Source organism: Piliocolobus tephrosceles, chromosome 15 (genome assembly GCF_002776525.5).
Source record: "Piliocolobus tephrosceles isolate RC106 chromosome 15, ASM277652v3, whole genome shotgun sequence".
Lineage (NCBI taxonomy): Eukaryota > Metazoa > Chordata > Mammalia > Primates > Cercopithecidae > Piliocolobus > Piliocolobus tephrosceles.
The window spans coordinates 42,059,498-42,082,948 of NC_045448.1; the positions used below are offsets into that span (position 1 = coordinate 42,059,498).

Here is a 23,451-nt window from a genome sequence, read left to right on the forward strand (position 1 = left end):
TGTCTTCAGTCCATTTCTCCTACCCTCCTCAAGATCACCTCCCTCCCCAAACCCCTCACTTCTGTTGTCCTCTCTAAGAAATATGCTTTATCCACTCCAATGGGCAGGACAGTAGTAACTGAGACAGGAGAATGACCCTCCTCCTTGCTTTAGGGAAGTTATCAGTTCCACCCTCCTCGGGAAGCTCTGTAGTCTCTGAGAAGAGGCTCACAGACACCATCACTCTACCTAAGCCAGTTAGGTCCTCTGCTGGTGCCAGCCTCTTTTTTCCCCACCAATGAGTTGGTACAAAGCCATTCCATGTTCCATGCCTAACCAGTTATTCGCAACACTCATCAAAATCTGCCTCCGTCCACTAACTCAGCACTCCTGCTTTCCTAGCATAGCCAACCTCCCTAACACCCTGACATCCTGGCCTTCAGCTTCACTGTTTACATCACATGAGAGATTTGGGTTTTGAAAGCCCAATTCCCTCTGAAGAAAGTATGCAGATGATTCATCTTCTCTGAAAAAACTACCCATCCCAGGCCTTGATATCCATGCCAAAAAGCTCCTGAGATGGGGCTCAGAGAGGACAGAGTGGGGGAGTTCTGTTACACGGGAGACCACTGTCTCAGTTTCCAAATGAAAAAGATGACACTCTGTTCTTGGGGCACTGCTTTGCCGGGGTGTCCTGCAGAAACCAAGGAAGCTTCCATCCTGGAGCCACTGTGGACACAGCCTTGGATCACCGTGGAGCCTCAGACCACAGTGACTCCTCCCTGTCTCCGTGTCTAACCCCCTCTCACATAGAGAGATCTGACCGACCACAGACATCCCCCCTGGCCTCCCGAGTGGTTTCTTCAGCACAGCTTCCAGAGCCAAATTAAACGTTCACTCTATGTCTATAGACAAAAAGGGTTTTGACTAAACTCTGTGTTTTAGAGAGGGAGTTAAATGCCGTTAACTTTTTAGGGGTGGGTGAGAGGGATGACAAATAACAACTTGTCTGAATGTTTTACATTTCTCCCCACTGCCTCAGGAAGGTTCACAACGAGGTCATCCGTGATAAGGAGTAGACCTCCCAGCCGGACTGTCCCTCAGCCCCCAGAGGACGCTCCACAGAGATATGCTAACTGGACTTGGAGACTGACTCACACTCCGGGGAAAAGCATGGAGCAGGGGTGCAGGGAGTGGGGCCAAAGTCCCAGGGACACAATGTCTAGGAGAGAGATTGGGGTGAGGGTAATCCAATGCAATTACTGTGGCAGCTCAACATTCAAGGGAGGGGGAAGAAAGATGTGCAGCAGAGATGGTAAGCTCCAAAATTTGAGGCTTCGGCTGCTGGAAAGTCTTAGGGGCAGAGATAATAAGACATAACAGACTTTGAGGGTTTTACTACACACTAGACGCTTTATGCCTTTACTTACTTATTATCTCTTATTTATTACTTTGTGTAACTCTTATAACAATCTTTTGAAAACAGAAACCCTCACATAGCCATTTTACAGATGAGAAAAGTGACATTTTGAGAGGATAGCTAAGGATAGCTAGTAAGTAAAGGAGCTGGGACCTAAATCAAAGCCTTTCTAACCAGAGTACACACTCTTTTCTTTTTCCAGGGTAATTTTTTTAATTTTTATTTTAAGTTCTGGGATACATGTGCAAAAGGTACAGGTTTGTTACATAGGTATATGTGTGCCATAGTGGTTTGCTGCACCTATCAACCTGTCATCTAGGTTTTAAGCCCTGCATTCATTAGCTATTTGTCCTGATGCTCTCCCTTCCCTCCCCACACCAGACAGGCCTTGGTGTGTGATGTTCCCCTCCCTGTGTCCATGTGTTCTCATTGTTCAGCTCCCACTTATGAGTGAGCACATGTGGTGTTTGGTTTTCTATTCCTGTGTTAGTTTGCTGAGGATGATGGCTTCCAGCTTCATCCATATCCCTGCAAAAAACATGATCTCATTTCTTCTCATGGCTGCATAGTATTCCATGGTATATATATACCATATTTTCTTTATCCAGTCTATCATTGATGGGCATTTGGGTTGGTTCCATGTCTTTGCTATTGTAAATAGGAGTGCGCACTCTTGACCACTACACTGGAGCACCAGGCCCTAGAAATAGTGACTATGTACATTAACCAATTAGAAACTAGTATGTGGAGGGTATTGGGAGCAGGTTTAAGACTCTGAAAGATAGTCTGGCTTCATTTTAACCAGGGAATTAATCATCCATTCCACGCAGCACCATTTTCAGAAAAGCCATTCCCTGGCGCTCACCCTAAGGGTTTGTATTCTATGGCTAGATAGGCCAGTGTATAACCACTCCTTTTTTCAACACTTCTTCCAGCAAAAACACAAAAGAGCATGGTGAGCTGAGCTTATACTCCTTACCAGAGGCCTCTGATGTCCCATCTGTTAGTAGGATACCAATCCATGGCTCCTCACTTTCTAGGAGTCTCGGAGGAGACAGTGGACCCTGGAGACACCCAGGACACAAAACCAGAGCAAGATGAAGAAGCTCCACTCACCTCTCCCCTCATTCTTGCCCAGAAATTTGCTCTATCGTCCCCATTTTTTGTCCTGTCCAAATTACCCACCACAATTAGACAAAAGGCCTCAAGAGGTCTGCAGAGGGGCAGGATGAGGGCAGGGGTGAGCTTTTCTCCTTCAGTTGATTGTTTTGTGATTACTATAGACTTAGTCTAGTCAGGAAGAATCCGTCACTCTCAGCAGGCAGTGGGTGGGGAGAGGTACCAGCAGACTTAGAAGTATATATGGAATGTATTAAACCATGGTGCAAAAAGAAAGGCCTGAGAGGTTAAACCAAAGAGGGAGATGCAGTTGCACAAAGTTAGGGGATTGAAAGAGTCCCCAGGGTACCAGAAGGTCCAACATAGTAAGAATTTTAAGAGGTGATAAAGGTAACTTGCTGTCAGAAGAGGCAGATATTACTAAAGAAACAAGTGAAATTGATTCCTTTCTCACGCCACCATAAAGGTGAATGGCTACCAGATGGTCAGACAGAAATACCTGTCCACAGGCTGCCGGAGAGAAAAATAAATGCAAGAAGAAATCAGATCCTCCTCTGAGCAGGTGAGCAGGAAATTAAAATATCTGTACACTGACCACAAAGCAAGACCACACATGGTCGTCAAGAGGCTGTTCAGAAGACAGCAGCAGTGGAAGTTAGCGTCTATCCTGTCTGCCGCCCCACACGCAGAGAGCCTAGTCACAAACCTCCCAGTATCAGAGGGAAAAGCCTTTGGAGAAAACCCAGCAGAACCAACAGGAATAAAGATGGGACAGCAGAGACCCAGGCCACTGTGGGAAAACCAAGCTCACATCCTAGAAGAGTCATTGGTCCAAGTAACAATTCCTTGAGCACGTGTTATGTGCCTGGCCCTCGGCCGGGAGCTTTTTCAGTGTTTTTCTAAGTGTAGGCAGTTTCCGAAATGGCTCTCAGTGATTCTTGCCTCCCATGTAATCCCTTCCTCTAAGTGGGGGCTGGACTTAGGGACTTGGTTCTAATGAATAGAATATGGTAAGAGTGATGGGGTGTCACTTACTCCCATCAAAAAATCTCCCTGGATTTGTGCTTCATAGACTCCCATCTCTCCACTCCAGCATGCCTTTCAGATTCTGGGCATCGGTGAGCAAATCTTCTTCCTCTCTTTGAATAATCATCTCTTCTGTGGGCTTGTTGCTACATTTCTCCCAGAAGACACCCACATACACACACACACAGCATGCACGCACACCATTACACTGGGAGGAGGAGGGAGCTCAGCCTCCTCTTGCCATTGTCCTGCTCTTTCCCAATCAATCTGCCAACCACAAATTAGCATTACACAGGCATTTACAGTGCAGCCTCCAGGGATCGATAGAAGCTGCTAATCCTTAAGAAGGAGCGCTGGTACAATAGCAAGTGGCCTGCAGCCTCATCTCCACTCACGGGGGTGTTCCTGTGCAGCGCATCTTGCTCCTTTGTGAGCTGGCCAAGTCAGCCACAGATGGTGGAGTCACTGGGCCTTGGGCAAAGAGGAGACACTGGAAATCTAAGGATCACCAAGCTTTGCAAATGCCTGCATGACACGCCGTTCACTGTTCGATGACTCTATTTATCCTCAGCAGATGATTCTCTTGGAATGGATTCCTTCTCAGAGCTTCCAGCCTGATCTTTTGTCAGTGCACCCTTCCATTTTCCATTTCTACTGGTTAACATTAATGAACGGCTCCAACTGGGACCAATCCAGGGCATGAAATCCCCTGGGGGGGTCAAGTCTGTAGTTCCCACCTGCTCCACCCTCTCAGCAACTTGGATTAACAAAGCTGGGGTTTGTTTTGTTTTACTTTTCTTAAGGGATTGATTTGGCCCTCTGAAGTATGATTGAAATTCCTGATCCCAAAGGAAGGCAGCCCTGGCTAGGTTCCCAGGGTCCTTTCTATCCCCAGGCACGGTCTTCAGGGCCCCCAGGGGCCTCTGATTGCAACTCTGCCTGCTGAAATCCCAAGGGCTGGCTCTTGCAGCAGCCTCCTCTGAGGCTCCCTGCTCAGCTCCTGGGCCCTTATCCTGCAGCTGGGTCTGGAAACCAGAGGAGCTTGCAAGAGGCAAAGCCTCTTATCACAAACATTTCCTGCCTATTCCCGCCTGACCCCGCATACCATAGCCTTTCCCTGGCTAGTTGGGCCACCAACGCAGCCCTCACACAAAAGACTTGAAAGGCAGGGTCCCCAGACTTGTCTCTACTCCAGATTCTTCTCCATCCACACTGTCTCCTTTATCTAGGGAGCTCACAGGCTCTTCCAGGCCACCCAAACGGTTCAGTCACTGAAAAGCATGGAAGGAATTCAGGTGGAACCTGCAAGAAAGAAGACAAAAGGCAGGTAGAATTTCTAGTTCAAATAGAAGATGTGACTCACAGCTGGAGTTAGGCCCACCTCCCCGAGGACCCCACTGTGCTATCTCTGACAAAGAGATGGAGACAGACTTGAGAGAAAGGCCTGCACACCTGTGTGTGTGTGTGTGTGTGTGCATTTCCCTGGCATCCCCATGTTGTGCTGCAAGTGTGGCTGAACCCTGTATGGACTGTTGATGGTATGTGCTGAAGGTCTAGGAGACAGGGCCAGAGGGTCTAGCCAGCCCAACCCAGCTGTGCTCAGCAGGTCACTAAATTCCACAGCCCCTCTCCCCTCCCCACACCTGGGGCACCCTAGTCCCACCCCTTCCCCCGGCCTACACTGGCCTTCTCTCTGCCTCCTGCCCCCAGCTCACTGTGTGGTCCAAGCCCTCTGCCACAAGAAGAGCCAGGGAGAGAGGGATGGGCCTGCGTGTTTACAGTCAAGCATAACCGAGCCTTTATTTTAAATAAATAAAACTTTAAGCTAGTTTTTATTTTCCCTTTCTTTCCAAAAGCAGTTTTGTCCCTCCTCCTCCTCCTCCTCATCATCATCATGGCTGAGCCTTTATCTGTGGGGCCACCCAGGGAGGGGCTGTGGGAGGAGGGAGGAACAGAGGCCAGACTGACCCTGATGCTTCATATCTTCTCAGGCCGTGCGAAGTTCTCTCTCTCTGTCTCTCTCTCTCTCATCCTCACAGAGCCTCAAGGTTATTAAGAATTCAGGGATGTCCAGGCCTGAGGAATAGAGACTAAACAGGAAGCCCAGGCTTCATCGTCAGCATATTGTCCATCTGTTCCCCCCAATCACAGGGTCGCCCACCCCCCATATGAAATTGCCATCCATCTGTCTTCCTCTTTGGTCTGTCATCTCTCTGTCTCCCCTGTTGGACCCTCATCCATCTGCCCTTCCCATGGGACACCGTCTCTCAAGGTCTCTTTTGGGTTGTCATAAATCCACCTTCCCCTTGGGATGTTCCATCCGCCTGTTACCCCATCGACCTATCATTCCATCCGATCCCCTTGATCACCCTTTTTTGTCCATCTGTCTCCTCCCATAGGACTTACTTTTGCCCATCTGTCTCCCCGAATGGGGCCAGCAATAGTGAGTCTCTGAGGCATGGAAACAGTTGGGATTCTCTTCTGGTTTTGATCCCAGCAACCACAATAGTAGCTACCATCAATCAAGTGTCTATGTGCCATACACTTACATACATTATTCCCTTTTGCCCTCCAACAGCCCTGTATGTGCTTATTTCCCTATTTTACCAGAAGGAAACAGAGGCTCAGAAGGGTTAAGTGTCTTGCCCAAGGTCACACAGCTCCTAATGGGAGACACAGGGTAAAAACCGGCTCTGCCAGTATGGAGTAGGGGTGAGGACACAGTCTTCTCACTCCACCCCCAGACTCCCCTTCCCCTGGCCCCTCTGCACATTTAATTTACACTTTGCTGCTGGATGTTTTCAGACTGATGAAGTTTCCTCCCTGCCCTGGCTCTGCACAAAAAAGTGAGGGAAGAAAAGCAGCCAGATGTGAGAGCATTTTGAAGGTCTTTTTGGGGGGATGGAGAGTGATGTTAAATAAACATCCAATGGTATTCTTTCTGCAAAACGATCCATTTTCATGGCACCCAGGAGTTCGTCCAAGGGTCTCTGGGTCACTGGGGAAAAGTATTCCGTGTGTTTTGGCTCCATATTCTTCCATTGGCCACAAAGAGCTAATTCTTCCAATTAATGAAATCAGCACCACTGATGGAGATGTACTGACAAATTATTTTCAAGATGAATATATTCACACCCATGGTGGGACTGATTGGCCTGAAGGATTTGGAGGCTACAGAGTGAAGGTCCCCCTGCCCACCGAAGACACTGAGGTCATTCATGGTGGCCAGGATGTTGGCCACCACCTCAAGGGACGCCTCTCTCCGCTGGAGCCGGAGACCGGACTGGGTTGTCTGTGTGGAAGGGCTGCCTATCAATGGGCTTCTGTATGGCCTCAGCAGGTCCCCAGTACCCCCCACCCCCTACTGCCCCAGCCAAGTCCCCTTCAGGGCCTGGTCTGAAGGGCCTATTCAGCATTTAGGACTCCCTGATGGGAAGTGAAAGAGAGACAGACAGATGCTTCCGTGGAGCTGGGGAAAAGCTAGAAGCCTGGAGACAGGAAGGGAAGCTTGAAGCCACCAGGGAGGAGCCCAGAGAGAAGAAGAAAGGCAGGCCGGAGGTCCTATAGGATAAGAAAGAGAAGAGGGGAGGAGGGGAGGCTGTAGGGGGGAAGAGAGAGGGTGGGAGAACCAGAGGAGGGGGAGGAGGCCGGAAGGAGGCCTCCATGCCGAGGAAGAGATCCCAGTTGGGAGACAGACCAGAGCCAGAAAGCAGTGTGGGATTTTTTTAAGCCACAGATTTAATTTCCTGATGATATTTTTTTCAGGCTGATATTCACAGCATTTTTCATTCCCCAAGCAGATCCGCCAGTCATGAAAAACTGATCCAGAGTGAGCTGAGTGATGGGCCCAGTTTGAACCTGAACAGACCCATCAGGATAGCCCAAAGTCAAGGCAACATGGCCTCTCTTTTTCTAACCACTAGAGACTAAGGACAAATTTTGCTTCTGGCTGGTCTTGGAGGAGGGGGAAAGAACAGTTTCTAGGCAGCGCTGGTGAATAAGTGACAACGCAAATTCAAGGGCTAAAAGATCTCTGTTAATCATCTCTTTGGTTTCTGTTTTCCTGTGTGGGCCCTGACTGAATCAGTATTCTGAGCTTTGAGAGTTATAAGTTAGGAGCTAAAGAAACCAAAGCCCAACTTTCTCCAGGGCATCTTATACCACTACCACCAAGCCATCTTTCTGAAGCCTTATTTTCCTGCTTAAAAATCCATCTGTGCAGCCCTATGCTTAGCAAATAAAGTCTACACCCTTCAGCCAGAAATGCAAGGCCCTCTAGAACCCAGCTGCTCCAAGTGTGGTCCAGCTGCCTTGGCATCACCAGGGGCCACGCCATGGACCTGCTGAATCACCAGGCAACCCTTGTGCGGTGACAGCACGAGAAGCCCTGCTCCTTACCGCTTCTGACCCACTCCAGATAATCTCCTGCTGCTGCCATGGAGGAGGGCTACTTCCGCAGCAAACTGGAAGTATAAAAGTCTTCAAATATACCTTTCGCTTATCCAGTTCCAAGTGCTGGTTTCTGACTTTCCTTCATCTTAAAGATGCTTCCCCTTGTACCCCCTTGAGGAAATCTCACCCACATTTTAAGACCCAACTCAAATGCCATCTCTTCCAAGGATCCTTCCCTTCTCACTGTCCCCTTTCCTCGCCAGAGGTTAGAACTTCCAAGGCAGTTTGTTTGAATCTCCCTTGGAGTGCTTTCTACCTTCTGTCTTGCATTTTGATTACTCATGTACTTATCAAGGGGCAGCATTGTATAGTGTTTTGCAGGGTTTCCTGGGTTCAAATCCTTGTCCCATGGCTTCCTAACAATAGCACCAAACAAGTGCTTAATCTCTTTGGACCTCAGTCTTCTCATCTGTAAAATGGGAGTAATAATGATACCTACTCATAGAGGTTCTAAGGATTTTTAAAATATATTTATTGAATACCTATGTGCCAAGCAATGGAGAAACAAATGTGACCAAAACCATATAGTTCTGTTCTCATAGTGGATTATAGTGCTTGTACAGTGTTTAAAACACAGCCAGTGCTCAATACATTTTAGCTATTATTATGCCTTATCACATTCAGCATACCCTGGGCATTTGTGTAAGGCAGGGAGCATATCTATAAAGATACATAGGTGTTATAGCCTGAACATCTAACACAGAGCTTGGCATATAGTGTGCACTCAAAAAGTGATTGTCAGCTGACTGAGATGACCCAAAGAACAATGTTCTTAATTGCACAGGAAATGAGAGCTGTCATCCCTAAAGCTCAGTGCTTACCCAACATGGCAGTCTTCCCAAGGTTGACTGTTTTGTGCCCCTTCTCCTAGAACCATAATTTGTTTAATCAATGATTGCTGTTGTTTGTCTAATAATCATTGGTTAAAAGTTCTGTTTCCTCAGTGTGGTTTCCATGCTGTCCTCTCATTGGTTTCTTTCTGTGTCCCACTCCCTGCTTCCCCTCTGAAAGCTCAATGTTATGTTTTGGGGTGGGTTTTTAGGGGAGCAAGTGAAATATTTCAACTGGACATAGGATTTATTTTATTTTTAACTTCTTTGTATAACTTAATCAATTGTCTCATTAACATTCTTTTGACTCCCCCAAAAAATGGTTTCTTAAAATTCTTATTTTGTGTTTTCATCTCCAGGGGAACACTTTGGCTGGGTTTTCTACCAAGAATGACACAATTCTTTCCATAGCTACATAGAGGTGGAATTTGAAAACCAAGAGACTTGTATTGGTCCAGCTCTATTGCCTTAGTCCTACGCCCCAAAGAATTCCTCATACACGCAAGACCCCAACTCTCCCACTGGCCACGTTTCGCAATGCTGCCTCTATTAAAAATGTTCTCTTTCTGCTTAAATCCTAACGGAAAGTGAAATAAATACCATTTAAAAAGCTCTTTCAAGATGAGGGTCATTCCAGAGTCCAGTTGCCTTGAATTACAATGATCCCTGACATATCACTGTTTCCTTCAGACTCAGTTATTGTATTTTTTTTATTTCAATCAACAAGCATTTTAAATTTCCTTTCGCATTTCCTTGTGGTGACCTGGTTTTGTTTATTTCTCCTTTCATTTTTTCAAGATGGGGTCTCACTCTGTCGCCCAGACTGGAGTACAGTGGCGCAATCAGAGCTCACTGCAGCCTTGAATCCTGAGATCAAGCGATCCTCCCACCTCAGCCACTCAAGTAGTTGGGATTGCAGGTGCAGACCACCATGCCTACTTCTGGTTTGGTTTAGAGGCAATTCAAATATCATATGTCTCCTATAGTTCTGTCCCATCTACAATTTGCATGTCTCAATCTTCTTTTTTGTTATCCACAGGCAAAATATTATTCAGTGCAAGCTCCCTCCACCCTGGATAGGAAAAGATTTTCCCCTGTATTGCCTTAGCTTTAAGAAAGGCGGAAAAAGACAAGTAAAGTCACTTGTTTGGGATTCCAAGGAACTGGGAAAAAATAGAACCTCTGGCAAGTGGGTATGTGATCTACATGGGAAAATCTCTGAGAAGACACCTGCTCTTCCACTGGTCTTTGTCTCTGAGGCTCCTGGAGCTGCAGCCTCATAGGAGTGGCTCCTTGTTGGAAACTGGGGCAAAAAAGTACAGCACTGGTAAGGACAGAGGGCTCTGTCTGTGGAAAAGGGACAATCGGTGAACTTTCGAGCCCAGGGGCAGGGGCAAGGTTTCCAGTGTGAGCTAGACGTCTGGAAACTCAATCTCACCTAGAGTATCAGTTACCTCACAGACTCAAACCCTCTCCTGCGTAAAGGGTGGCAGCAGCGGGGCGGGCCTCTGACATGAAACCCTCCGTTCACTTCTTAATTAACTCTAAGAAATGTGCATCAGAATCTCTTAGAAAGGGAAATTGTTCTGCCCGGTAGAAGGACAGAGGTGTCATCAAGATAGGAGTTTGAGTACGACAAAAATATCAAGAGCTTCCCATGTCTGCCTTGGCCCAGAGAATTAGACATCAGTGGGGTCACTCTTTAGATCATGGGACCATTGCTCCCTGCCAAATTTCTGCTCAGGGCTTGTTTTCCAAAGAGAATCTTAAGAGTTACCCTTGCCCTACCTACTGTTTTGATATCAAATGTCCTTGGTACTCGAGCATGAAAATATGAGGAACTCTCAGATCCTGATTCTACACACTCTGGCAATTCCAGATAAGCACCTGAATTACAGAATCCTATTTAACATCTGGGTGTGAATTCTCTCCCCATTCACTCTGAGCCTGCCACCAGACTAGCCCTCTCTAAGCCTTCATTCATGTATTCTCCATCAGCATTTAGTATAAACCTATCAGTATGCTTAACACTACACTAGGGACTTGAGGTACAAACAGGCCCAAGACATGATCTGTGCCCTCAAAGGGTTTATTTTCTAGCAGGGAATACAAATGTATGGATTAATACTAGCAGCTACTGTTCATTAAGCCCTTACGAAATGCTTTTTCTTTTAGTGACAACATCTCTCTATGATACCCAAGCTGGAGAGCAATGACCATACAAAGGCATGATCATAGTTCACTATACCCTCAAACTGCTTGGCTCAAGCAACCCTCCTGTGTCAGCCTCTTGAGTAGCTGGGACTACAGGCACACACCACTGCACCCTCCATATGATATGCTTTTGATAAACATTGAGCTAAATAGTTGTAGTAGACAGCCTCTAAAATAGCCCACAATGATCTTCTCCTGAAATTCACATGCTTGTGTAGTGTCCTTCCACATTGACTAGGGCTTATCCAAAAATAATAGGATCTATGGAAATAACAGTACATGACTTCTGAGGCCAGGACATAAATGACAATGCAGCTTCCACCTTGCTGTCTCTTGGATCATTCACTCTAGGGGACTCCAGATGCCATGTGGTGAAGATACTCAGGAAGCTCTATCCTGTGGGAAGGTCCACATGGAGAGGAACTGAGACTGCCCACCAATAGCCAACGAGGAATTGAAACCTTCTGCCCATAGCCATGTGATTGAGTCATCTTGGAAACAGTGCCTCCAGCCACAGACAAGCCTTCAGATAACTGTAGTCCCATCTAACATCACAACTGCGTCCTCATGAGGCAGAACCACCCAGCTAAGCTGCTCCCAAATTCCTGACCCACAGACAGAAAACCATGTTTATTATTGGTTTAAGCCACTAGATTTTAGGGTAATTTGCCATGTAGCAACAGGTAACTAATACAGAGCTTTGTGTTCATTTTCTATTGACTCTTCAGGCCAGTCCTAGTGGGTATTTATTATTATCCCAACTTTACAAATGAGGACACTGAGATTTAGAAAGGTTATAGCAAGAGGCAAAGTCACAGCTAAATAGCTAAGTCTTCTGAACTTCAAACTCTGTGTCTTTAGCCTCTATGTAATAAAATGGTTTTGGCGCAAATGCAGAAGTCTACACAGGGAACAAAATGTCACAGTGGGAGTGGTGAACTCCACCTGGGAAGTCTGGAACTGGAGGGGAGGAGGAGGCAGGGAAGACTTGTTAGAGGGTATCAGACTTGCAGTAAAAAGGAAGGATGAGCAGATGTTCACCAGGTGGGCAGCAAGGAAAGGGATTCCAGATGAAGCAGCATGAGCAGGGGCATGGAGGCACCAAATAGCCTGTGTTCAGAACCTCTGAAGTTTCCAGACCTGGAAGAACTGAGGCCTTGTGGCTTGTACATAAGGGGATACTCTTGGTTCTTGCCCAAGGTCTATTCTTACAGTCACAGGACAGAACCCTGTGCCCCCCAAATAATTAGCACATTAAAACTGCTGTCCCAGTCTCTTCTCTTGATTAACTTAAATCCTCATTCACTCCCCATTTCTTTCCTAGGTCAGTTCTTTTTTTTTCTTTTTAAGATGGAGTCTCACTCTGTTGCCAGGCTAGAGTACAATGGTGTGATCTCAGCTCACTGCAACCTCCGCCTCTTGGGTTCAAGCGATTCTTCTGCCTCAGTCTCCCAAATAGCTGGGACTACAGGCACGTGCCACCACATCCAGCTAATTTTTGTATTTTTAGTAGAGACAGGGTTTCACCATGTTGGCCAGGTTGGTCTCGATCTCTTGACCTTGTGATCTGCCTGCCTTGGCCTCCCAAAGTGCTGGAATTACAGGGATGAGCCACCGTGCCTGGCCAGTCAGTTCTCTTTTAAAGACCCAGCTCCCTGGCATCCCCATCATGCATACCACTGTTCTTCTTGGCAGGCAACTCTTGCTCCTTACAAAAATGTGGTTATGATGCTTATATTTGAATCATAACATCTCTTTTCTACTGCAAAATACCATGTAAACTTTACTTTCTTCTTTAGCAGGGTCACAAGAATGGCAAATTAGGGAGAGTCATGGGACCAAGTGTATTGGATTATAGAAAGGTGCTTTTAACTTTTATGAGGTTGGTGTAAAAGTAATTGCAGTTTTTGCCATTACTTTCTTCGAAAATAAACAATTACTTTTGCACTAACCTAATACCTTTTCTCATAGCAGCCTTCTGGATCCTTGGTGGATTATAAATTAGAGACGCACAATACAAGGAATTAGTAGCTAGTTTAATAACAGTATCCACACCCCAAAAATATTGACCATGGGTTGATGTCAAGGTCTAGAGGACAATCTGTATTGGCATGACCAACGGTTCTGCCCTCAGCCCTCTCCCAGGCAACATCTTTTAAACCAATAACTTGAATGAAGATATAGAAAGTAGGTTTATCAAATTACCTAATGGTTAAAACAGGTAGGTAGCAACCCCATGAGATGGCAGAACTAAAACTGTCTCCCAAAAGGCTAACATGAGTCAAGTCTTACCAAGACATCTTTACCTGACATGTAAAGTCCTTCACTTGAGTTCCAAAAGTAACTGCACAGATACACAATGAAGATTTCTGACTCGGGGTAACTGTAAAAGGGAAGAACATTAAAGAGTTTTAGCTCTAGTTGAATGGAAGCAAAGACACAGCCTGCGCTAGGGGAGAGCAGGAGGGACAGTTGGATTCTGAAGTGCTGAGATTCGACAGCCTCACCACTAACCCTGGGCTGTATTTAGTAACTCGCACTCTACTCCATTAAATGTGTTTGGGTTTCCAGCCCCCTCCCCGTGGCCCTCACCCCAGACTGAGCCAGGAGCCCTTAGAAGGTAATGAGAACACTGAGAGCTTGCAGTCTGGGAAGATTTTGGAAACGAGAGCGCTCAGAGCCTCTCCCTGCGCGGCCCTATCCCTGCTGATAAGGCTGAGAGCAAAGCTGGCTGACAAGTGATTGGAAACAGGAGTTCCCAAACCCTTTAACTCTTTCCTACCCTGCTGGTGCGCTGGAGTCTCCATCTCCCTTGGCTTCCCCCTCTCTGTATCAGGGCTCTCTTCTCCCTCTACCAGGCTTTCCATCTACTCCGCCTTTTGTCCTGATGAGTACTGAATGCTGTCCTTCTGCCTGAAAAGCAGTCACTTTCACCATCAAAGATGCAGGCTGCCCAGACAAGTCAACCAGGGAGTCTCCCTCTGGTCCAGACCCTACCAAGCTCACTTAGACAACCACACCTGTTGCCGGGCGTGGTGGCTCAAGCCTGTAATCCCAGCACTTTGGGAGGCCGAGACAGGCGGATCACGAGGTCAGGAGATCGAGACCATCCTGGCTAACACGGTGAAACCCCGTCTCTACTAAAAAAATACAAAAAACTAGCCGGGCGAGGTGGCGGGCGTCTGTAGTCCCAGTTACTCGGGAGGCTGAGGCAGGAGAATGGCGTAAACCTGGGAGGCGGAGCTTGCAGTGAGCTGAGATCCGGCCACTGCACTCCAGCCCAGGCGACAGAGCGAGACTCCGTCTCAAAAAAAACAAACAAAAAAAAAAAAAACAAAGACAACCACACCTGTGCTTGTCCAGAGCTGCTGTTCAGCAAGCAGCAGGAACCTACCAGGGGAATGTTGGTCCTGTTTGGTGTTTGGGGTTTCTGGGCGCAGAGACCCCAAGGCAAGTCACAGAAACCTAAGCCCAGAGCCATTCTCAGCTGCCCCTGCTGGCTGGGGAACCCTATCAAAGGACTTCAGGGGTCACCCCCTTAAGCCAGACCTGACTTTGCTAGGTGATCCTAAAGGCCCTCCATTCACTTAGCTATTGCCTGCTTCGTGGACAGGCCTCTTACAGGCATGGATGACGAGGGGTGTGTCTGTGACAGTGGCCAGCAGGACTGAATCTAAGAGGTAAGCTTCCCTCCTTACCCTGGGGATGGGCATTAAGGAAAAGCCAGGCTTAAGAGCCACAGTAATTAAGTGTAAAAGAAGCTTCCTTCAGTAGAATGGAATTCAGATAAACTGCCATTATCATGCAAAGCAGCTTTGCACCTTAAAGCCCTTACTCAAACAGGCAGTTTAATTAAATCCCTAATCTCCTCTGGCCTATTTGACCCCTTCTCTCCTCCTCTTATCCCCTTACCACCCCCACCCCCTGCCTCAACCACACCCTTACCTTCAAGATTCCATTTAAAACACCCCACCTGTAAGTGTGCAAAATCTACTCAAAAAAGGTAGGTTTGGGGTCCTCTTTAGAGTTTGGTTGCTGTGTCTTAGGGGTTAGCTCCCTGAGGCTCACACAGCCCTGACTTGGGTGCTGGATGCTGGCAGCAAGAGTGAGCATGATGATGGTGATTCCCACAATGGCCGTGGTCAAATGAAGTGAGGGGGAGTCAGCATCACACTCTCACCCAGTGATTCCTGCTCAGCCCCAGGAGGCTGATGCCCATTTATAACCCACCCCATGCCATGAAATGTCTGCAGTCTCCCTCTCCACGGTAAGTGTGAGGCAGCCCTAACAGGCTTGGATGTTAGGATCCTGCTGTTAAACCAGAAGGGACAGGGATGGAGAAATTGACCTGTCTGTGGGTATCTCCATTTCTGAGGCTGCACTGGTGGCTGCTCTGAAGCCTAGGAGGGATGCTAAAGCTGTTAGTAAGATTTGCAGGGAAAAGCCTGCAGCTATGATCTGGAGTCGACTACCTGCTGTAGGTAGTGAGAGAGGCTAAGAGAAGGAAGACTCGAATGGGGTGGGAGGGTGATGAGGCTGAAGTGCACTGATAAAGAAAAACCTAATAGTACCTTCTGACATCTGCAAAGTGCTTTATAAGTTTGTGCCTTCGTTCAGGAAAAGAAAGAAAGAAAATCATGTATAGAATATGCCAGGCACCATGGCCTGCTTCTCTCCATTTGAACCTTGTAAAGTCAATCTCCCTCCCTCCCCACTCCACACACAGGAGAAAAAAACTGTGATGCAAGGAGGTGAAGTGACTTTCCCAGTGGCACACAGCTCATGACTGGCAGAGTGAGGATTCAAACACTGGCCTGCCTTCCTGAAAATCGATGCTCTTTCTGCTAAACCACGGATCACCCACAAGGATTACAGTGTTGGAGCGGGGATTAACCACCCAAGAATACTCATGGCATCATGGGCCAAACTCCATCTCTTCTCCCTCATGCAGCAAGAAAGTTTCCATCTCAAAACAAGCCATTTCCTCTGAGCAGCGGTCTAGGCAGGGATGAGAAAATCAGCCCTCAGCCCTGTGAATGCAGGCCAAGCGAGCTGGGCTTGTGGAAGGCTTCTTGGGGTTCAAACCCAGGAGAATAAAGAGTGTCAGAGGAAACTTTTCTTTGCAGGAAAGAAGTGTCCGGGGCCGTGGTGGGGGAGGGGGCATCTGTAAGTCATATAACAAACACCAGACCTCTCCATTTTATACCTCATTCCTTTGGTGGGGGCAAGCAGTGGAGCCATCTCTACTTGGGAAACAGTGAAACTCAAATCACCATGCACCCTGCACTTTCTCTGTTAATTGTGTGAACTTCACTGTGCCTGGAGAATGCATGGACCTGCATTAGATGAAGTTATATTTCTGGAATATTACATATATATCTGTGCAATATATCAATTATATGGAATATATATATTGAATATATTACATATAATAATATATACAAATAACATATTTTCCTATATATTGTTATATATAATATAATCCTAATATATATTATAATGTATATTATATCTTCTATTTCCTTGTATTGTGGGTTTTCTTTGCAAAGAGTAGATACCCTTTCAGGAGGTTCCAATAAATCTTATGAATAAATGACTGAAGCTGGCAGTGTTTGAGGCGGCACAATACCCATCCCCTGAGGGAACTCCTAAGCCTTTTGATTCTCCAGCCCTGAGCTGGTTCTCCCCAGACAGCCCTGTCAATTTGGGGCCACCTCGCTCCAAGCCAGGTATTTCCAAAGGTCATCGACTTGGAATAACAGGTGCTACTGTTTTGACATCAGAAAGACAGCCTGGGACCAAAGAATCCTCCTTAGCTTCAGGACTGATGTGGGTGGGTTAAGAAAGTTGGATTTTGGATGAGATCTGTTACAGGGTCCTTTGTCTCTCTTATAGCAAAGAAAACTGAGCAGAATTTTAAAAGGCTGCCTTGGTCTCCAGAATCCCTCTGGAAGCAGATGGCATGTCAACAGGTTCCAGGGCAGGCTCCAGAGGCCCCAGACCTGGGAGCCTTATTGGAATGTAATTAACCTAAGTGCTGGCTGTTAGGATGAAAAGGCAGGAATGCAATTATGGAAGGAGCATGAGGTGAGCTTTCATTGATTAACCTGTCCTGTCTGATTCCATTCCCTACTGAGGTGATTTTGGGGGCCCTCTGAGGGTTGCCCTGTGCCCTCAGGGTTATGAGAAAGGAAAACAATCACTGCAGAAAGTGAATACCTAAAACAGACTTCAGGAGGCCTGTGTGGACCTCCAAAATTGCCTGGAAAATGCACTTGTGCAAAATGCAAAGTGTACATTTTCGAGGAAGAGGCTGGACACTCTTATCACTTGCTTGAAGGGGTCTGCAGCCCCCAAAGGGTTAAGAATCTCTGTTCTAGAGGAGCGAAAGCTCAGCACAGTTGCTAGAGTAGGACCTCAGGAAAAGTTCCTTCAGTTTTCGACTTCAAATGGCCATCATGCATCTGAGTTCAGTTCTGGCTCTACCACTTACCAGCAAGTCACTTAGCCTCTCTGCGCCTCAGTTTCATCTGTAAAATGACGGACATCCCAGGGTTCATAAGATAATTGAATGATATGCAAATACAAAACATTTTTATTTTAGACAGAGTCTCACTCTGTCACCCAGGCTAGAGTGCAGTGGCACGATCTCGGCTCACTGCAACCTCCGCCTCTTGGGTTCAAGCAATTCTCCTGCTTCAGCTTCTCGAGTGGCTGGGATTATAGGTGCCTGCCACCACGCCCGGCTAATTTTTGTATTTTTAGTAGAGACGGGTTTCACTGTGTTGGCCAGGCTGGTCTCGAACTTCTGATATCAGGTGATCTGCCCGTCTCAGCTTCCCAAAGCTGGGATTACAGGCGTGAGCCACCACGCTGGTCAGAATGCAAAACTCTTTTTATCCGTCTTGCTCTGTCACCAGGCTGGAGTGCAGTGGCGTGATCTTGGCTCACTGCAACCTCTGCCTCCCAGGTTCAAGTGATTCTCCCACCTCACCCTCTTGAGTAGCTGGGATTACAGGTGCCCACCACAAGGTGTGGCTAATTTTGGTATTTTTTAGTAGAGACGGGGTTTCACCATGTTGGCCCGGCTGGTCTCGAACTCCTGACCTCAGGTGATCTGCCCATCTCAGCCTCCCAAAGTGCTGGGATTACAGGCATGAGCCAGCATGCCTAGTCAAAACTCTTAACCCAACATCAAGCTCTTGGTAAGCACTCAATAAATCGAAGCCATTTTGATTATGATTATCAAAGTCTAGAATATAAAGTGGACTGTGTACATGTACTCTTCAGGAGCAGTCTTTTGGCCCCAAACTAGATTCTATGGGAATCCCCAGGTAAGATGCTCCTCCAAAATGAAGTGGAGCCGTGTGACCCAGGGTCTTTAAACATCGCTTTCTCAAACCCTCCCACAGTAGGGTACTTCTCCCCCAGAGGCACAGGGATCTGGCCACACTGGGAGATAGGCTTCTGGAAGTGGGGGCACATCAAGCATCTGGGTGGTACCAGTGCCTGGGCCTGACCTGGAGTCTTCACCAGCCTGCCCCTTTTGGGGAAGCTTCCGACAATTTTGATTACCAAAATCTTCCCGCCTTTTGGGGTAATACATTCAAATGCTCCATTGAGACAGACTTCTGTATCTTTACAGGCCCCAGAATGAGACCAACCCAAGGCCCAGCATCTGCAGAATGTCCAAGGTGGAACCAGGAAGGAAAAACTAAACCACTCCTTTTCCCCTCTTGCCAACACACCCTTCTCTCCTCCCAGATCCTTGGAGCTCTCCGCCCTCAGAACCTACAAGCTGCCCAGGGGTCTTCCAGACCAGCCCCAATTGCTTCCAGCCTCCTTCCTCCAGCACACCCCTGCAGCCGTGGGCCAGTGATCCTATGCCAAAGCCTCCCCCACCTCTGGGCTCAGAAGCAGGTGTAATCCCAACTCCAGCAGGGAATTCCAGAGGTGAAGGTCACGGGAGAATCTTTAATCTTCAGTTCCCGGGAGAGAAGATACCCAAAGAGCAGGGAGCAGGAACCAGCTCCAGGCCATCCATTTGTTTATTCATCAATCATTCATTTATGCATTAATCATTCATTCCCCCCACCCATCAATCACTCATCTGCTTATTTATTCATTCAGTGTGTTTGTACCTTGTCCTTGCTTTGGTTACCGCAGATGTTGGTCCTCTCCTGCTTTGATCTGTCCCCTGTTTCTCCGGCAGTTGCACAGCAGAAGCCTTCTCATGTCCCTTGTTGGGTACTTGGCTGAGAGGCTGTCTCCCTCTCAGAGGTGCCTGAGGAAAGCCAAAGGGATAGGGCAGAGCTGTCTGCTGTCTGCAATTTCCCTTCCATTGCAAAATCCAGTCTTCTGGTCCATAGGTCAGTGGGAGAGATTGGGAGGGGCTGCAGAGGGGTCTCCAGGACCAGTCGAGGAATAATGATCTGGACATCCTCACCATGTGCGAGCTCTGGCTGTTTAAAAAAAAAACAAAAACAAAACAAAAAAACAATATGCTGATCCTTCTGGGAGAAAGGTGACTGTAGGAGACTCTAAGCCTCTGTGCCTGGTTGTGAGGCCTGAGCTCAGATCTTTGAGGGGGTCCAGGGAACATGGTATGGGAAAACCTGGGGCTGGAGTTTCAGAGACCTAAGCTGTGAACCTTCTGACAGGTCTCCCATCTTCCATCCTTCCATCTACCTGGCCCCGTAAAGTCTGTTCTCAGCCAGCAGCCAGAGATCCTTTAGTAAAAGACCATGTCCTACCTCTGCTCAAAACCCTGCCCTGACTTTCAGTTCTCTCAGAGCAAAAGCCAAGGCCCCACTTGATGGGGTCCCCCTCATCTCCCACTCACTCCCTCCATTCAGCCCCCACTGGCCCTATCCTTCCTGAACTCACCAGCCACACTCCTACCTTAGGGCTTTTGCTATAATTGTTTCTTCTGAAACAGGCTTGACCTGGATGACATGCTTGAAAATGACTCACTTTCTCAATTCCTTCAAGCCTTTGCTCAACTGAAACCTTCCCCATGAGCCTACCATGACCCATCCTATTAAAAATTGCAAAGCACACAGGCGCGCGCGCACACACACACACACCACTCTCAACCCCCCTGCTCCTTAGCACTCATCATCTTCTAACGTAATACATAATTTACTTCTTATTTTTGCCATTTATTATCTGTCTCTGCCTGCTCAAGTGTAACTTCCAATAGGGCAGGGATCTTTGTATGTTTTCTTCACTGATGTGTCCCGAGGGTGGGCCATCCCATGGATGCCTGGTATATAGCAAGAGCTAGTAAAACATTCCTTGGATGAAAGAATGGATGAGTTAATGGGCTGTAGGAAGCTCTGAGGATGAAGCTTGTGAAGCCACAGGCTGTGGAGTTTGGGGCTTCTTGGGGGTAGAATTTAGGAGGCCCACAGTAGCTATCAGCTGTGCTGAGGAGAGAGGAGCCAGGCAAATTGCCCGCTCCCAGCCTTCTCGGGGAGGAAAGGTAGGCAGCAGCGTTGGTGGGGATTGCGCTAACTCAAGATGCCAGCTCCATGCCGCTCTGGGGCTGGCCAGCGCTCTGGATGTCATTAGCTGATTTGTTCTGCTCTGCAGAATGTACTTTTCATATTTAGGCAGAAAAAAACAGCTTTCGATCCTTGTGCCCTTTCTTCTGTGAGCTGTAGCACATGGCCTGCTTATTATGAATTAATCCTCTAAAGAGCATGTTCATTATTCTAATTTAATTGTGCTTCGTTTCAGAAAATAACTAAACCCAGTGCGGAATAAACTCCAATGCTGATCGGTTTTCAAGACGTTAACCTAAGACAAAACACTGCTAGAGGGCAGCAGCAATTTGGAATCATTAAAGGGAACCCATGTAAATAATAAAAACAAAACTAAAATGCAGAATTAAATTAAGGAATAGGAAATTAAATTTGGGAATCTAATCTAAAATTGAGGCCTTATATGCACAGGCTTACCCTGGCTTGGCTCTTCACTCAGGAGTGCTCAGCAGAGGAGGTTCTGCAGAGGTTCCCACGACCAGGGAAGCGGCAGCCCCTCCTGGGTGACAGTTTGCTGCTCTGGGAAGAGAGATGTGGGCTGAAGTGGGAGAAAGGGGGCTTTCCTCCCACAGGGTCAACTGTGATGAAGACGAAAGCCACATTGTCACAGCTGCATCTGGATGGCTCGTCCTGAGCCCTGGTGACCGGTTCAGGAGAACTGCCTGCAGCCAAGAGTCCGAGCTGCCATTCACTAAGAGGAAGCACAGGAAATGAGGCAGATGGTGCTGAGTGGCTGCTGGCCTGAGATGCTGGGAGTGGTCAGCCCTGGGCAAAGAAACCGCGCCAGCCCTCCTTCACCTTTGGGCCCTGGGCACCCTCCCACAGGTGACCCAGCTCAGGACAGAGGCTGAGGGAGTTTCCTCCTGCCTGGGCAATGGCCCCAAGCAGAGTCCTGGCCTCCCCACCACCACTGTGAGAGCCCAGTTCCAGATGGAGGAGCCCCAGACTCCAGCATCACCATGGCAGGTCAGGCCTGCCCCAGGCAAAATGAGAAAGGGAGGATGGGAAGGATGGGGGCTGGGGATGAGAAGAGAGCCAAATTATAAAGTGTCTGCAAGTCAGATGTACAGTCAGGGGCAGAGTTAGCACCTTGGCTCAGGCTTCATTATGTATTGATTTTTTAGACCCTGTCCCTGGGGTAGTCTCTCTTTTTTCTCTCCATGTTTCTACCTCCTCTGGCTCTCTTCCTCTCTTTCTCCCACCTCCCTCCTCAAAGTGAAAAGAGATCAGCCTTCTGAGTCAGACAGACTGATTTGGAACCACAGTTCTTCCTCTTACTTGGTGCTAGAGCTTCAACAAACTATCTTGCCTTCCTTGACCTCAGTTTCCTCATATGCAATGCTAATAATATCTGCCTCCTTGGTTTGGGCTAAATGCAAGAAAGCACCTGGCACAGAGCAGGCACTCAGGCACTTCTGCTTTTTCATTCTGTTTCACCAGTGATTCTTTACACACCACTCTCTACATACACATGCACACACGTGCACACGTGTGCACACACAGCCTCCGCAGGCTCCATCCTCTGCCAAAGGCCTTAGGCTGTGTTTCTAGAGCACCACAAGTAGTTAGAGAAAAAAAGTCCAATCAAATGCAATCAACTGCTTGCTTTGATTCACAAAGGCAAACATTCAAACAGACAGCCATATCCCAGTATCAAAGTGAAGTTTTCCATTGCCATTTTCATTTGGAGTTCTACATGGATAAATTAGCCACCTTAAAATAGATCTCTTTTTTGAAAAAAGAAGAGAATACAAACAAGCAAAAAAATAATAATAATCACTTGTTCTCATTTAATTCACATTTTGATCAAGAAACTGATGCACAAAATTGCAGCCACAATGTTGATTGGTCAGTTAAACAGTGATTGCGTCTAAAACTATCCAAGATGGAGACCACAAGGACAAAAGAGGCTAAGAGTTCTGTCTTGAATTCCCTGGCTACTTTGCTAACTGCCTGCAGACAGCATGCTAGTCTCTTGCCTGTCTCCTGATTTATACCCATAAATTAAGGCACAATTTATTGGTGTGGCACAATAAATTTATTGGTGTGGCACAACCAATTTATTGGTGTGGCACAACCAATTTATTGGTGTGGCACAATTTATTGGTGTGGCACAACCAATCTCGGTTCTCCCAGAACAAACCCAGAAACCTCAGAGCAGCCACCTGGTGTGGATCCAAAATCCATGGAAGATCCACCTTCAATGTCAATGGAAAGGAAGCAGGAGAGCCACACCCTGGCCTGAGGCTACTAGGGAGAAGGAAGGGTTACCCTGAAGGTGAGGAACAGGGCCAGGTAAGCCACAAGGTTGGCCTACACTTGGGTCCAGGGGCAAATACTGGAAAATGGCCCCTCAGCCTTTAAAAGTTAAAAAGGTATGCAAATTTCTTAGACACATAAAACTCTTAACAGAAGGCTTATCCAGGGAGCCCCACCTGTTGAGGAGCTCAGTTGATGGGGGGTTAATTTCTAGAAGTCTGGAGTAAGTGTGGTCAGTTAAATGGTATTATGGACCGACCGCACATTTCTATCCCCCGAAATTCATATGTTGAAACCCTAATTCCAAATAGGATGATATTAGGAGGTGGGGCCTTTGGGAGGTAATTCGGTTTAAATGAGGTCATGAGGATAGAGCTCCCATGATGGCATTAGTGACCTTACAAGAAGAGAAAGAGACTAGAGTCATTTGAGGACACAGAGAAAAGACAGCCATCTGTCTTCTCTCCAGGAAAAGGACCCTCACCATCTGGAGGTGCTGGTGCCTTGATCTTGGACTTCCCAGCTCCCAAAACTGTGAGAAACAAGTGTTTGTTGTTTAAACCACCCAGTTTATGGTATTCTGTTGTAGCAGCCTGAACTGATAAAG

At 47.3% G+C, this 23,451-nt stretch overlaps 1 protein-coding gene across 1 annotated transcript; it reads right to left on the minus strand.

The window, feature by feature from the left end:
- Positions 1 to 4,317: 4,317 nt before the first annotated feature.
- LOC111524180 (uncharacterized protein C2orf91) lies at positions 4,318 to 20,003 on the minus strand. The gene is made up of 4 exons (XM_026456111.1): positions 19,927 to 20,003; positions 19,182 to 19,502; positions 13,347 to 13,423; positions 4,318 to 4,846 (listed from the first exon to the last, which is right to left on the minus strand). Exons 2-4 carry the CDS (start codon positions 19,487 to 19,489, stop codon positions 4,836 to 4,838), a joined length of 396 nt encoding a protein of 131 aa, XP_026311896.1. The 5' UTR covers positions 19,490 to 19,502; positions 19,927 to 20,003; the 3' UTR covers positions 4,318 to 4,835.
- Positions 20,004 to 23,451: the final 3,448 nt, after the last annotated feature.

Bases quoted from the DNA above. Each gene is read 5' to 3' on its own strand.
- LOC111524180 (XM_026456111.1), bottom strand. From the start codon at position 19,489: ATGGTGAGGATGTCCAGATCATTATTCCTCGACTGGTCCTGGAGACCC. The intron at 13,424-19,181 runs GTACAAACACAC...TCCCTTTTACAG, and splicing joins GTAACCAAAGCAAGGACAAG to TTACCCCGAGTCAGAAATCT.